Here is a 15872-nt window from a genome sequence, read left to right as displayed (position 1 = left end):
AACATACTTTAAAAGGAGACAGTTCACACGAGCTCTGCTTCGATATAGGATCAAACCGATGCCGTGAGGGGGGCATTAATAAAGGAGTAGAGCCCTATACAATCATGATTAAAATAGACGAAAATACAACTTCATGATTTATGCAATGGTGCACAAGAGTTCTCCTAGCCTATCAGTTATGTTGGCCTCTGGTGATATATATACTTCCAGCCAGCAGTTTGAGCTAGCCCTAACGGCTAGAATGTCATCCTGACACTGATACTAGACGACACCCAACATCCAGTTAGTCTAATCTTACCATGTATTTTTTTCGAGTTTTCAAGAGTCTAACACGTAAACTTTTTATGTATAATTTATATTTTATACACGCACGCAACTTTTTATGTGCATAATGGGCATCTTTTACACCAATGACAATAATCATGACTAAGATTTTCACTAGACACGACATGACACAACCAACGGTCACTGTAGCTAGCCAATGACTTTTCTTAAACGAAAAGCACCGAATAACATTGACAAACACTTCTTTGTCTTCTAAGGGACCATACAAAGCCAGTTCAGGCAACATATATGGTGTCCAAGTTCTAGGCCAGCATACAGGTCACTCTCATGCCATACAAGTTCAAGGCCGCCATACAAAGCAAGAGCTACTTTAAAAAGTTTCAATCAAACAGGATATCCCAGGAGCTAACCATTACAGTTGCGTGGCATATAAAATATCTTGCACTCCTACATATCAACAATTATTTTTTAATTGAATAATATAATGTTACGTTAGCAACGACCGCGGCATAACTACCACCATAATAGTATTTGTCTCTATCCGTGTTTTAAAAAAAATTTATCTTTTTATAAATTTTTAAAAAATTAAAAATATCTTATTTTAATACAAAAAATTAAAAAAAATCTTAAAAAAAACCGCCATTTCGACCTCGATGTCTACCAAGCGCTCGGTTTTTAAAACCATGATTGTGAATAACATAATGGTAATGGGTTTGAAATTGTAATAGTGATAACAATTTAAAATATTTTTTATTTAAAAATATATTAAAATAAAAGTTTTTTAAAAAAAAATAATCTGAAACTATAAAATAAATTTTATGGTGGTACTTACATTTACAATTACTCACCAAATTTTATGGGAAAAAATGTAAGTACCACCATAAAATTTCACTCTAAATACGGATGCATAACTTTGTTTCGCTTGCTGATTGCTTTAATCACCCCCACAAACAAGAAAGAGAGTCTTTCGATTCCTATGCCTCGCAAAAATAACAAATCAATCTGAGAATACAAAACACATTCCTTCATTTAATGGATTAATTTACCGCACCTCTAAACAACAGTAGATTAATCTATGTGGCACTTACATTTACAATTACTCACCAAACCATGGAAGAAAATGGTTTCAAATGCAAAACATCTCGGTGAAAAAAACACAAGAACTGAAGCACACTGTACCTTTTGGTTGAGTGAAATACCATCGTACAGCCAAAGAAGCCTAGCACTTCTACAGTGCTGAAATAGCTGTCACAGCAGAGAAATAGCAAATCGAGCAATTGTAGTGTTTTGCCGATTGAGCCAACAAAAATGATTAAGTCAGCACAGAGCTTGCTTGCACCATATGCTCGAAGTATAAAGATCCTCGCACTACACTGCATGCAAGAAGCTGAAGGGTCAAGGCCTATTTGGGTTATAAATCCCAACAAATATATTATTAGACTAGTGTTGTAACATATGTTAGTGTGCGGGTTGTGTGCGCAATTGTTATACCACACTAGTAACACTTGTGATTAATCCTAACAAGTAACTAATTAGTCTACAACGCCTTCGAGAAACTAAAGGATCAAAGACTATCTGGGAAATAAATTCCAACAAATATACAGTGTTCGGGTGTCAATCTGTGTGTTTTAGAGAGAAGTTTCATAAAACAAAAGTAAATTACCACTTATGACAGACTCACTTCTTGAGAGATTGCATAAAACAAAGGTAAATTACCATTTACTACAGATTCACTTCCTGATCTCCCATTCATTGAGCAAGGCACGCGAGAATCTGATGATAGACAAAACAGTGTTTGGAGATTTATAGACTGCATAATGATTGATCCAGCATCAAGACAATCTGGCGTAACTCACGGCAATCAGCTTTTCATTGAGTCATTGCCATATATATTAAATAAATGATAGAAATCTGTCACTTCAAGAATTAGACTTGGACTAGCATGATGCAGCTTATGCAGCAATTGTAAATGTATAACTAGGTGAACAGAGACTAGTAGACAACAAAATAGTATAACTAGGCACAACCTGGATCGTATTAACAAACCAAACAGTTAATTTTCAACAAACAATACTATAATGCAAAGATGTATTTCCCAGGACTAAAACCTTAAGAATCTTCTCATGTGTACCATCTTCTCAGAGAAGATACAAGTTATATAAATAGGAACAATCACAAATGTAAACTAGAAGTGTGTTATACAACTCACAGCATAAAAAACACAAAGGCGAAGTGAGCAGCAATCCAAGAAACAAGAAAACGATAACTTTTTTTATAGAATGTTCAATAGGAAAGGCAATAAACAGCACACAAAGTCAAATTAATTACATGAAAGCCAGAATCAGGTAATACAATCCAAACTAATCCAAACTGACCAAGGACAATAAAAGTTTTTCAATAGTTCACATTTCAGGTTCACCGTCTCATTATCCTCGAGAACTGCTATTACCACTCGACCATCCTCTAAATGTGCAAGCCGCGAAACTTTTCCCACTCCAAAGCCCAAATCTTGACTTGAAAGAAGTTGATCGTCCAGTACTGCTCGGTGCAATGCTAGGCAGCGGCATTTGATTAGGGACTGGATGAAACTCATCTACATTTTCCTGCACCCCACCATCACTAGCACTGGCATCCTGATGCTCGGGTTCCCCACTATCCAAATTGACCGCCAAAGATCCCCTCTTCATTCTCAACAAATCAGCACACTCATAAGTAACTGCTCTACACTTCTTCACCTTCACTTTAACCAAATTCGGGCACCCATTTGCAAGCGCTTCCAATCCATGATCCGATACAGGACAACTCTTAATACAGAGCTTTTTCAATGCCACACATTTGGCTGCAATACAAGAAATCTCCACGTCACCAACAGTATCACTCCCACACAATGCTAGCCGCTCTAGATTCTGACAATTTGAAGCTAACAATTCTAAACTAATCTGTGTAGGATTCACCCCGATCAGCACCAACTCTTGCAAATTAAGACAATACTTGGCAACTGCCATTAACCCATCATCACCGATCCGATGTGCCTTCCAACCATCAATATGAAGCTTTCTTAGTAACCTACATCGCTCCGCAATGGAAACAAGTCCGATATCAGTACACTCCGGGGTTTTAACTAGATGCAAAATCTCTAAATTCAAACAATTAGAGATGGCTACAAGGCCAGTATCGCTAACTTGGAGCCTCTCTAAATGGATCTCAACCATACCAGTAACCCGATCCGCAATAACTTGAAGAAGCTTATCCCAATCGCCAGAGCATCTAAAAAGCTTCAAAGTTTTCAAATTCTTTGACCCGATTATAAGCGGGCCAAAACACTGTCCATTGTAAAGTTCCTTTAAGCAAATCGTTTTAAGTGAAGCCGCAGCTAAACCCGGTCCAATCGGCTCAGCCGTCGCGCCATCCGTAATTCCTCGAAGCCGTTTTACCGATAAATCCTCGAGCGACGCGCAATTATCAAGCATCGCGTTCATTCCTTTGGCTCCGAAAGCGCAAGATCCACACGAAAACTTCTTCAATGCTTTACAATTTTTAGCGAAAGCTGCCATGCCTGCGTCTGTGATTTCTCTACATGCGCGGAGCTTGAGGCGCGTGAGGTTACGGCAACGAATAGATATTGCAACTAGCGCCTCGTCGCCGATGCTAACGGATCTACGGTCACATTTGAGAGCGAGCTTAGTTACAGCGTCGAAGCGAGAGAAGAGAGATGTTACGAAAGGAAGGAGATCTGATTGGGCGTTGAGAGAGAGTCGGTGACGGCTCTGTCCTTCGATTCTTAGCCATCTCCGACAAACTAAAGAGCAGCTTTTCCGGTCGCCGGAACTAAGTGACTGGAAAATACAAGCTAAGCATTCATCGGGAAGATCTGAGATATAATCAGGTGCTTCCACGAGCACGTATTCGGTTTGTTCTTCTACTTGCATCGGAATGATGGGGACAGTGAATTTGGATTTTGAGCGCTGGCTGCTGAGATTTGAGTCTCGACGGCTTGTGATTAAAGCCGTCGAAGTTGTCTGGCCCATTCACGGTGACTGATTGATTGAACGGTGTAGATTTGCAGCTTCAGCTTAGGAGGGAGGAGCACAGTTCTCTCTCGTAGTGTTTGATTGGCCTTTTTCTTTTTTTCGCCTATTTTCAATAACGGAACTGAAAATGGATTTCATTCGGTTTTATGGAATAGTCTCCTCTTTTGTTGAGTTTACGTGTAGTGGATAAGTTCTCATTTGTTTACCCTGCACTCTTCTTCCTGACCTGGTCTGATTTGCATTTTTCCATCGTCCGATTTTGATCTCTGCAGATGATGTTAGAAAGGGCTCCATGATGTGAAAGGGAGGTTTATGATGGGAAATAAGGTCGCCCGCTTGGAATCTTGTGCCATCGTTATTTTTAGTATAAACAATATTTATCTATCCATTTCTTCCACGAAATCTGATGGCAACCACCGTCCTTGTTAACGTTTATTTATTTATTTATTTAAAGTAATAATTGATTTCGCCAAAGCCAATGATTTTTCATCCTTCAATTTCTTTCTGTTTTTTTATTAAAAAAAAAAAAAAACAAGTTTCGAGTGCTGCGGCTTGTTTTGGGAAATATTTAAAATTTGAATCTTCAAACATTTTATTGGCTTTTCGAAATGATGTTTAAATTCCAAAATCAAAAAAAGAAAAAAAAACAAGAAGAAGATTATATTTTAGTTGAAACTTGGGATATACTCATTTCTTTTAGATTTCAGAAACCAGTATTTTGCTGTGCCTTTCTGGAAAGTAAGGTTGAATTTATACTTATCTAATTAAATAAATTAAAAATTATTTATCTTGATAAATATAAAAAAAATTGTTAAGAATAAATAAAGATTAAGCTAAAAAAATTAAGAGATTTATAATATATTTTATCTTGTAATACAACCATGTATCTAATTATATTTTATAGGTTTGTTTCTTTAAAAAAAATTATTTAATTAAAACTGTATGTGCCAATAAAACATAAAATACTATTAATGATTACTAAAGGCTAAACTTAAAAAATTGAGAGATGGTTATGAATTAAGATGTTTGATATCGCAATAGAACCATATATCCAGTTGTTTCTAATAACTTTGTTTATATAATAAATTATGTATTTAATCAAATAATAATGGAATTGGTTAGCGCTAGGGTCGGAGCAAAATTTTGTAAGAAAACCAAAAAAAATGCTTAGGCATCGCTATCATGTTTCTTTAAAAAATAGATTTTAACTATGAATTCAAAATTAGCTGCATACAAAACGATATTTTTATCTAATATTAAGACAATAATATATTGGATTTACCTGAGTCAACTCGGATTAACAAACAAAACTCGTGGGGGATAATATTGCAAAAAATAAATTGGAAAGCTCAATCCCTGGATGCATTAAACAGTAAATAAATAATAATATCATGGATGCGTGCCTTGGGCTGGACTCTTTTTTATGGACGGTGTGTTATATGGCAACCAAGGTTTTAGGCACCACCATGACACCCAAAAAATCAAGGCAATGAGTTTTCCCTCTAAAAACTTATTTTGAAGTCATTTTAATAAATAAAAAAATATATCACCAGCATACTTAGAATATTTAAAAATAAATTCATCAACCCAACAAACCTATAAAAAAGTTTAAAAACTCAAAATCAAACCAAATTAGATATATGTTTTCCTCGACTTATATATGTTTTTTACACAGTATTAAGGCTTTAACGCAACCATCATCAAACTTCTCTAATCGTATAGAACTTATTGACAGTAAGAACTATCATTTTAGTAGTCAAAAGTGGTGTGGCCAACTTTCTTTCTCAACACTAAAATCTGGTAATCTCTCTCTCTCTCTCTCCAAAAACAATAAAAAAGAACTTTGTATAACAAAATTGGATTGCAATAAATTAAGAGACCAAATGGGTATAATTTGAAAAGTTTGAGGACTAAATTGAACTTTTCTTGAGAACTTTGAACCCACTACTGATTTTAGTGTCTTTTCCATATTGGTCCTCTCTTCTTTCAATCCTATCTTTGTTCAATAAAATTGAATCAGTTGTTCTTTAATTTAGCTTAAAAAAGATGCAACTGACCATAAATAAGTTTAAGGGCCAAAATGAAAAAAATAGAAATTTTTTGAACAATGAGTACTGTCACACCCGGACATCGCGGTGACCAATTAAAAATTATCTCTCGATATGGAAAAAGAACAGATATTTGGCATCTTGTTCTTTTATGGGAAAATGTCTTGTTTAAGGAGTCGCCACCTAGTATTATAGTCACTAGGAATCCTAAATTGGTCAACAGATATTCTATGATACCAGACTGGTTACGCAAAAGGAAAGATGTTATCACCCCTTAAGCGTCCTACCTAAAGCAGACTGCATTGCTGGTTTTGTCTAAAATTGCTAAGAATTTATTCTCTTTTTCCTTTTCTATCATTCCTTTCATGTTACTGACTCCGGCGTCAGCGAACAATTCCTACGAATATTTCCAACTCTGGTGTTGATAAATATCGCGCAAATCCAAAAAATGCGATACTCCTGACTCTGGCGTCAGTGAATATTTTCGCAAAAAAATGAATTTGAAGAAGAAATTTTCTATGCCATTTTTCTTGTTTATCCTTTATTATTATTGGCCCTTTTTAAATAGAAATAAAAAAAACCTTGCACGACATATTTGCATTTAACTGTAATAGTCCACAGATTGAGCACATAACTAAAAAAAAATACAAACACAAAGAAAAAAAATAAAATAAAGTGCGAGGGACCCATAAATAAATCAACGAAGACCCCTGAATATTTTTGGAATTTTCCAATATCGAAAAGGAACTCATTTGGCCAAACATCAAACTAGAATGGACATAAAAATTATGGCCAAGGCATAAGGGTTTGTTTTGCCAAACACACTTTTAGCAAACACAATTTGGTTTTTTGAGGGCTGGGTCTAGCCCAGGGTGCATGGGTTGGAATGGACCCGGCCGGCCCAGCCTGGTCACTGGCCTAAGCTAGTGACCCGGCTGGGCAGCAGGCACGCGTGGCTCAAACCACGCGTAATTAAATATAAATACTATTATAATTTTGCATGCATCTATTTGTTTTATCATGTAATTAAACATAAATACTTTTTATTTTTTTTTATTAAACTCAATGGAGTTTATAATTCAAGTTACAGGCTAGACGGGTTAACCTAGATTAATCTAATATGTTGCAATCTCAATATTTTTTAAGAAAATATGTCGGCTTGAATGTATTTTTAAAATTAACTTATGTTTTTATTAGTCATTTGGGTTTTTTAACCCTTTAAATTAATCAGATGATATCTGAGTATTTTTTATAAAGTTTAATTTGAAATTTAAATCAGATAAAAAGTATAATCAAGAAATTTCAGGTTTGATCTACTAAATTGAGTTTACACGGTAAAAACAAATAATCTTTGCTTGGGCATTTTTACATCTATATTTTTTTTAATCCCACTGTAACTAAGTACGAGGAATTATGTAGGACAAGTCTATCAAATAAAGAATTGCATTTTATTGTTGTTATATATAGTCTGTGTACACTTCTCTAAAGACAACGTATTTTGAACTGCAAGGACTTGCCTGTTATGTTATCCCCGACAGTTCTCTGCGAAGCAGAACTGAGAGTGAGATTTTCTTTTTGTTTTTTGTTTTTATTATTATTTTAATACTCTTAAATTGTCGATACTACGGTTTAAATATATTTTATAAATTTAGGCATTTCCTTTGGTTTTTTGTTTTTATATAATCAAAAACTGTTTTTGTTTATTTGCAATGTGTAGTTATATTAAGAAGACATTTTATATGAACTGAATTTAATATAAAAAATAAAAATAAAATGCATTTTCAATTAACATATAAAAACTACATTTAGTTATATTGGTGAAATTGTGCATGGTGGTGGTGGTGGTATGCTATAGTAATGATTGCTAATAACAATAACAATAACAATAACAATAATTAATTTATTAATTTATCATGATAATTATAATATTTGTGAGTTTTTTTTAATTAAGTATGCTTTATAACTCAATATTGTTAAGTTGTAAGTGTGATTAATATTCTTTATCTTGAAGCCAACTTAAATGGATTCAGACTAAATCTCTTTTCAGTAAAGTTTCAAACCAATGCAATCACAAAATATATATATATATATATATATATATATATATATATATATATATATATATATATATATTGTGATATTCCCTAAAATCCACATATAAACCAAGTCATTATCTTAGATGGGAGGTTAAATGTTAATTGTTAAAAATATAAAATAGTTATTGGAAGGTGAAAATTTTAATCATACTAGCAGTCCTTGACTAAACAATAAACTGCACCGTAGACGCTCAATACAGGGTTCATCACATACAAGCGTTCGAGTATATTTTGGTCCTAAAATTTTATACTCATGCAAACAAGTCCTCAAATACACATAGATTTCATAATCATTTTTATTACGTTTTTGCCATTGTAACATTCAAGGAAAAATCAGAAAACATATTGTGTGGATCTGAGAGTAGTTGGCTCTGTAGGATCGGTGTAATATTGTGTTGTGGGTCATGTATCTATCACTTTTTTTTTTGGTAACCCGGGGTGTCCGGGTCAGCTTACGCGCACCACAACTAATCCCCGGACCCATTGAATACCCTGCAAGCCCAGTAGACAGGTAAGACACCGCGGGAGTGACAGACATGTACACTGAGACTCGAACCCAGGTGACAGAGGCAAGGAAACCTTGCCTCTGCCGCTGGGCCACAAGCCTCGGTGCCATGTATCTATCACTTGATTAAGGGAGATATTGGTGTGCCATGTTTATGTGGTATTGTACATTTATTTTGCATAGCATAAATATGATAGAAAAGTATGTGAGTTTGAGATAATAAAATTTAAGCATGTTACACATCAAAATTACCGGTATCTAAAAAAATAAATATATAAATATTAGAGAAAATGAAAGAGATAGAAAAAATCACAGGAAAAAAGAGAAAATTGCACTCATCACCCATGGGACGACTGAAGTGGTTACTCACTAGGCCTGGCCAGACGAACATAATTTTTTTTATTTTTTTGGGTAAATTCTACCCTATCAAAAACTATAACACAAATAAATATGTAGATAACAAAGAAAAAAAAAGATTAGAAAACAAAAAAAATATTCAAATCAACTAAAATTAAAAGAGTGTTACGAGACAGCAGTGTGATGGTTGAATGTCATGAATGTGCCGTGGTCCCTAGCCATTCTTTATTTTGTTTTTTTTATTAATATAGATGTGCGGACCAGCTTACGCGCATCTCGACTAATCTCATGAATCCTGAAGTTAACGACCATATAAGTCTCCAGTGACCCTGAAGTTTGTGGGACTCCAATTGGTAATCTCTAGAGAGTAAACTTAGAACCTGACTAGTTAAACTAGATCCTTCGTGTTACCATTCTCCCTTCTTTTGTTTTCTTTGTTGATCGTTCCTATAAAGATTGTTAAACAACATTAATAATGGAAGGTTTATTAATAAATCGACATTTAACTTGTTTTTTCTACAAAGACACGGTTTATAATTATATTTTAAATGGTGTTTTATAATTTTTTTATATAATTTTTGAATTATTATAATATAATAATATAAAAAATAATTTTATTTTAATATATTTTTTAAAAAATAATTATTATATTAGTCACCCATAATGAGATCCCACAAACAGCAAGCAGGGCCCAGTAAATTTTCAAACCGCGGGACCAGGAAAAAGCGTTGTACAGGTGTCACGTATCGAGTAATTGTGTTGCATGGCCCGTATCATTAACAAAAACCTAAAAGGCTACACTGAAATACTGTAGTACGTTAGGAGATATACTGTTCATTCGAATAATGTTTTTCTTTTTAGTTTCTAGAATTTTTTAAGAATTGGTCTCTGAATCTTTTTCTTCTTCTTATTCGGTCTTTTAAAACTGATATGATTTATGATTGGTCTTGCTAATTCTTTTTTTCTTGCCAGCATATGAGAATTTCAAAGTGTCAAGGAAATATTATGTTGTTAGTTTAATACACGTTTTAGCAAAATAAAATAAAATTTTATTAATTTTAAATAATTAGAGCTTCATGGAACGTATTTGAAGTTTACAGAAATATTATTCAGTTTTTTTTTTTAAATATCAAGGATTGATTTACATGGTAAAAGAAGATTCATGCCTTTTTTTTAATTTTGGTTCTTTGACATTTTTATTTTTTAAAATGTTCCCTTCACATTAAATTTATTTGAAATTTGACCTTATAATTTATTTTGATTGCTTTGATATGAGGATCTCACAGCATTAAAAGAAGTTTTTGGTGCTTGGTTTTGAAAAATAAAATAAATTTTGGCTTCTTTAGAACAATTAAGTATTCAGGGGGCAAATTTAAAACCAAAGCAAATATGAAAACTGGGTTAAATGGATAGGGAAAATTGATTGGCACGTGGACGTCCCTTCATGACAAAACATCGGCTTTTGCAATGGTATTGGAAGCACTACATCATGCTTTTCCTAAATTTATTTTTTTCTCCTCCCTCGTTTCTATCTCCAATTATCATAACCTGTGCCTACTAAAATTAAAAGTTTTCCTGTTATTTTATTTTTATATTAGGTTTCATCTTAACTTTTTTAATTGTATTTTATTTCGTTTTACATCATTATTTTAATTTTTTTTAATATTTGATTTCATTTTATTTTTTAAGTCAAATTTAGTCCTTATTTTTTTTTATTGTTGTTTGTTTTGTTTTGAATTTTTTTTTTAATTTCATCCACCGATATTAAGTTAATTGTGAAATTGACCTTGTAATTTTTTCGGGTTTGCATTCTATGAGATTAGTCCTTACCTTATGATCGAGGTCATGAGTTCTGAAGATTAGCTCGATAACTTTGATTTTTTTATGTTATTTTTTTTATTTCATCATTTAACATTGAATTGGTTGAGATTATGCTTCGTGTTTGTTTTTACTTTTTTGTTTCACGGGGTTATCTCAGTCTCATGTTCTGAATTGTAGGCTTGGCGGTTTAACTTGAGTCTTTTTTTTGTTGTTTTTTAATTGAATTTTTTTATGTTTCGCCCTTCAACATTGAGTTAATTTAAGAATTGAACTTTGTAATTTTATTCAAATTGCTTTATATATAGTCATCCTGTTTTCATTGCTAGGTTGCAGATTTAGCAAAGTGTCTTCAATGGTCTCAAATTTGTTTTTTTATCTTTTTTTATCTGGTTTTTTTTCTAATCTTATCTTTTAATATTTGATTTGCTGAGAATTAAGTTTCATATTTTTCTTTTGCTTTTTACATGGTTGTTACGATATTATCTAATTTTTGCTTTGGATCATGAAGATCTTTTAAGAATATTGAAAGGATATATTTATTTTTATTTATTATTTTTCAGTGTTAAATTTTTAATTTAATCATTGTCAATTTTTTTGTTAAATTTAATTTATTTACTAATGACTGTTTAAATTATATTATTAAATTATACAAGCTTATTTAATCAGTAAAATCAATAATAATTTTGAATTCTTTTTACTTTTTAAAAACACCATTATTGTGTAAATATTTGTTATATTAAAACAATTTAACCCAATTCACAGCTGAACATCCAATCTAGATCAAGTGTAGGACATAGACAATAGATAATAAGATAAAGACCCACCGACCCGCTCGAAACCCACAAATAAAACACAACCTTTGGATCACTGGCCAGTCCCCTCCCTTTTTGCTCTTTCCTTCCTTCACATCGAAAGAGGAGAGAGAGATGGCTCAAGCTAGCTGTTCTGCTCTCTTCGCAAAATTCATCTCCCTCTCTTCTTCTCTCTAATGAATCAAGATCTATACCTCTTCTTCTTGGAAGAAGATGACATCGAGGTATAATCCAGAAATAAGTGAGCAACAACAATATCAGCAAAACCCTACATTTCTTTATGATAGTCTTTATTGTTCCGAAGAGAATTGGGAGAAAGAAGTTAGAGAAGACTATTTTCAAGATGAAGTAAAAGGAGAGTATTTTTATAGTATTGATAGCAATAAACGAAACACCTTTCCAGTCTTCGTACAACAGGACTTAAGCTGGGAAGAGGAGGAACTTTCCTCTTTGTTTGCCAAGGAGGAGCAAAATCAGCTGTACAAAATTTTAGAAATCAACCCATCTTTAGCCAGGGCTCGCTGTGAGGCTGTAGAGTGGATTCTAAAGGTCAATGTACACTACTCTTTCTCTGCTGTAACTGCAGTCTTGGCCGTGAACTATCTTGATAGGTTCTTACTTAGTGTCCACCTTGAGAAGGATAAGCCATGGATGGCCCAACTTGCAGCCGTGGCTTGTCTCTCACTTGCTGCCAAGGTGGAGGAGACCCAAGTGCCCCTTTTATTGGATTTTCAGGTAGATATGTGTATTTGGCTTGATATAAACTTATTGCCTCGTTTGACAAATGCTTGTGATTAATATGTTTGCTTGATTTTCTCATAAAAGTGTGATGTTTGGCTTGTTTAGGTGGAGGACAGTAAATATGTGTTTGAGGCCAAAACTATCCAGAGAATGGAGATTCTGGTTCTTTCTACTCTTAAATGGAAGATGAATCCAATAACCCCGATATCATTTCTTGACTACATCATTAGAAGGCTCGGCCTAAAAGACTATCTTTGTTTGGAATTTCTCAAGAGGTGTGAGCGCATAGTACTCTCTGTCGTGCCAGGCAAGTTGTCAAAATCTTTCCTTTACCTCATCCATGGATAAGGCTTCTTTCATTTAATTTCTCTCAATTTTTTACTTACGCTATGTTTCTTGAATATATGCAGATTCTAGGTCTATGCTTTATGTCCCTTCAGTAATGGCTACTGCCGTAATGCTATATATTATTGATGGTGTGGAACCCAGTCTTGCAGCAGAATACCAAAGCCAGCTTTTGGGCATTCTTGGAATCGATAAAGTTAGTAGGTTTACTCTCACTTCATTGACTTCCATTCTTTTCTGTTCACATATTGAATCAGAAAATGTCATTGTATATGCACTTTTGTACTGAATCTCGATTATGTCAAACAGGACAAGGTAGAGGATTGTAGCAAGCTTGCAATGGAATTGGCTCCCAGAGACCATTTTAAGTTTTCAAGCAAACGCAAGTATAGTTCAATTCCAGGCAGTCCAAACGGGGTGATTGATGTGTCTTTTAGCTCAGACAGCTCAAATTATTCATGGTCCGTGGTGTCATCGGTGTCTTCATCACCGGAACCTCTGTCGAAGAAGACCAGGGCACTGCAGAGTCTAAATGATGCAACTACAGATTTTCTCAGCCTTCCTCGCTAGTGCCTTAAGATTCCTCCTTCCTAATGGACTATCTTTTGTTCCATTAATAACTGTTATGCTTTTTGTATGTTTAAGTTAACTTGCCTGCATCTCTGCTTTTCCAGCCCAGGTCGATGCATAGAGCGGTGAAATATGAATTGATTCCTGGGATTTGGAAGTAGAGATAGTTGGCATTTTATCCGGAAATGAACAACAGGGAAAACAAAAAAAAACAGAGAGAGACGACGAGGAAGAATTCTTGTAGTAATATGACCTCTTTCCCCCCAGTTCATTAGGTCCTTTAATTTTCTCATATTCTATAAATAAAATATCTCATAGTGTGACCTTATTCATTAATTAGTCAATTATTATAAGTAAATCTAAAGTTGCAGGTAATCCACTCTACAAAATGCACTATGTATCTTTTCCATCGCACTGTAAAGGGACTGTTCATAATATCTTTTTTTTTTAATTTAAATTTGGCCTATACACTAAATTATTAGCAAATTTTTCGATGAAGGGTGGGATTAAAAACGGGGGATCAAAGTTAAAAACATGGAGGGAATAAGTTGAGAAGGTTGCTGGAGTTCTGGATTTTAGTGTTAGAGTATTTCTTGGCACTATTTTTGGCAAAAATAAAATAAAATTTATATTGGTGTTAAATTATTCCATTTGATAATAGTAACTCACATCAAATGTTTTTTTTACCTTGAAATTTTATAGAAAAACATATCTGAATTAGATATGATTTTTAATTTTGGGTTTGTGATGTTGTATTTTTGGTTTTTTAAGGTTATGAATGAATTTTTGAGGTTATGTAGGATGTTTTCTAGATGTTTTTGGGTGAAAAATGAGTGTTTTGATCGAAAAAACTTCTACCATAATTTTTCAACCACCACAATAACCGAAAACTGGACAATATCAAACAACATGTCATTTGACTTATTTTTTTTTTAGAAAGATTGGGGTCATCCGTCTCATCTAAAATTAAAAAAATAACGGTCTAAGTGCGTAGGCTCTTACTAGATGGGTCAGGTGCGTACTAGATGGGTCAGGTGCGTTGGCCTGACTCGCCAGACCCGTTGCACTTGGCTTCTTCTTCTTTTTTTTTTTAAAAAAATGGTTTTTAATTAATGTTTTTTTATATGTATTTTTTTCAAAATAACTTTGAAGTTTATATTTAAATTAGAACTCCTTTTTTATTTTTCTTATTTAATATTTTTTAAATAGTGATTATTGTTTTTACTTATTTTATATGCATTTAATTTCTTAAGAGATTGTTCTAATTTATTTATAATTTTTTTATGTTTTATATAAATAAAATTTATTTTTTAAAATAAAAAAATATTTATTTTCGGATAATATTTTTAATATGTGTACCTTTGCATAATTTTTTTGTTTTTTTATTTTATTAAATTACTTTTATGTGTGTCTATTTTTATTACTATTTGATTAAATAAAAAATTAATTTTTAAAAATAAAATCATTAAACACAATCATGTCAAAAGTATAAGTTGAAGACCAAATATCTTGATTGATATCTGTCTTTTAATTTTTAAATTTTATTTTTATTTATCATTACTAATAATTATTTATTTATTAATAGATGTAATTCTGAATTTATTTAATTATATATATATATACACAAGTTTTTTAATTTTTACTTAGAATGGTGTTGAAAAAACTTGAATTTTTTTTTATAACATTCAATCCACGGCTAGGCTAGACACGGTTAAAAAGCTAGTTTCATTTGTAGTCTGTATAGAGAAATAAATATTGCGTACTTTCCCTGAGCTTCACGTAGATCAACAACAGTAAATTTCAGTACTGTCTACACCTGTTGGATGAAAAAGAGAAGAATCATGGAGGGAAGATGAACAACACCAAATCCAGGAGGGGGGAATGGAAAATTGAAAACATACATTACAAGGGATTTTGTTGCATGTGAGGATAGGAACATGTTGTCGGCCACTGGCAATATCAGGGATTTCATTTTTTGTGATTTATTTGTAATATTTTGGGGTTTGACCTCTTCGGAAGAGCTCAGTTTTCCATTGACCAGTGTTCGGTATGTTACCCACTAAATAAATCAGACAGACAGACTCTGAGGAGGCTAATCTTGCAGCTGTAACAACACCGTCCGTTCTGCTTTTTCTTATTATAAGCACTTTCTCCTATGCGTAGACCTATATACTTGCTCTTAAACAACTCTTTCTTTCTATGCAGAGGTTAAAAGCTTTCATTTTCATTCCTAATCTATACATAAAAATTATTGAATATAT

At 33.1% G+C, this 15872-nt stretch overlaps 2 protein-coding genes across 2 annotated transcripts; one reads left to right on the top strand and one right to left on the bottom strand.

Annotated features, from left to right (window-relative positions):
* Positions 1-2535: 2535 nt before the first annotated feature.
* On the bottom strand, positions 2536-4488 carry LOC7472683 (F-box protein At1g47056). Its single transcript, XM_002301129.4, has one exon. It carries the CDS (start codon positions 4311-4313, stop codon positions 2712-2714), a length of 1602 nt encoding a protein of 533 aa, XP_002301165.1. The 5' UTR covers positions 4314-4488; the 3' UTR covers positions 2536-2711.
* A 7505-nt stretch (positions 4489-11993) lies between these two features.
* On the top strand, positions 11994-13947 carry LOC7472682 (cyclin-D3-1). The gene is made up of 4 exons (XM_024594854.2): positions 11994-12690; positions 12802-13003; positions 13107-13237; positions 13351-13947. The coding sequence occupies exons 1-4, from the start codon at positions 12169-12171 to the stop codon at positions 13609-13611; spliced, it is 1116 nt and encodes a 371-aa protein (XP_024450622.2). The 5' UTR covers positions 11994-12168; the 3' UTR covers positions 13612-13947.
* The last annotated feature ends 1925 nt before the right edge of the window (positions 13948-15872 follow it).

This window comes from Populus trichocarpa, chromosome 2, assembly GCF_000002775.5.
Source record: "Populus trichocarpa isolate Nisqually-1 chromosome 2, P.trichocarpa_v4.1, whole genome shotgun sequence".
In the NCBI taxonomy this organism is placed as follows: Eukaryota; Viridiplantae; Streptophyta; class Magnoliopsida; order Malpighiales; family Salicaceae; genus Populus; species Populus trichocarpa.
The sequence above is the reverse complement of the archived record's forward strand: the minus strand, read 5'-3'. Positions and strand labels throughout refer to the sequence as shown.

What these genes read in the sequence shown, in the direction of transcription:
- LOC7472683 (XM_002301129.4), bottom strand. Translation starts at nt 4,313, where the DNA reads ATGGGCCAGACAACTTCGACGGCTTTAATCACAAGCCGTCGAGACTCA.
- LOC7472682 (XM_024594854.2), top strand. Translation starts at nt 12,169, where the DNA reads ATGACATCGAGGTATAATCCAGAAATAAGTGAGCAACAACAATATCAG. An exon ending in CCCTTTTATTGGATTTTCAG is followed by an intron (nt 12,691 to 12,801) that starts GTAGATATGTGT and finishes TGGCTTGTTTAG; the next exon opens with GTGGAGGACAGTAAATATGT. An exon ending in GCATTCTTGGAATCGATAAA is followed by an intron (nt 13,238 to 13,350) that starts GTTAGTAGGTTT and finishes TATGTCAAACAG; the next exon opens with GACAAGGTAGAGGATTGTAG.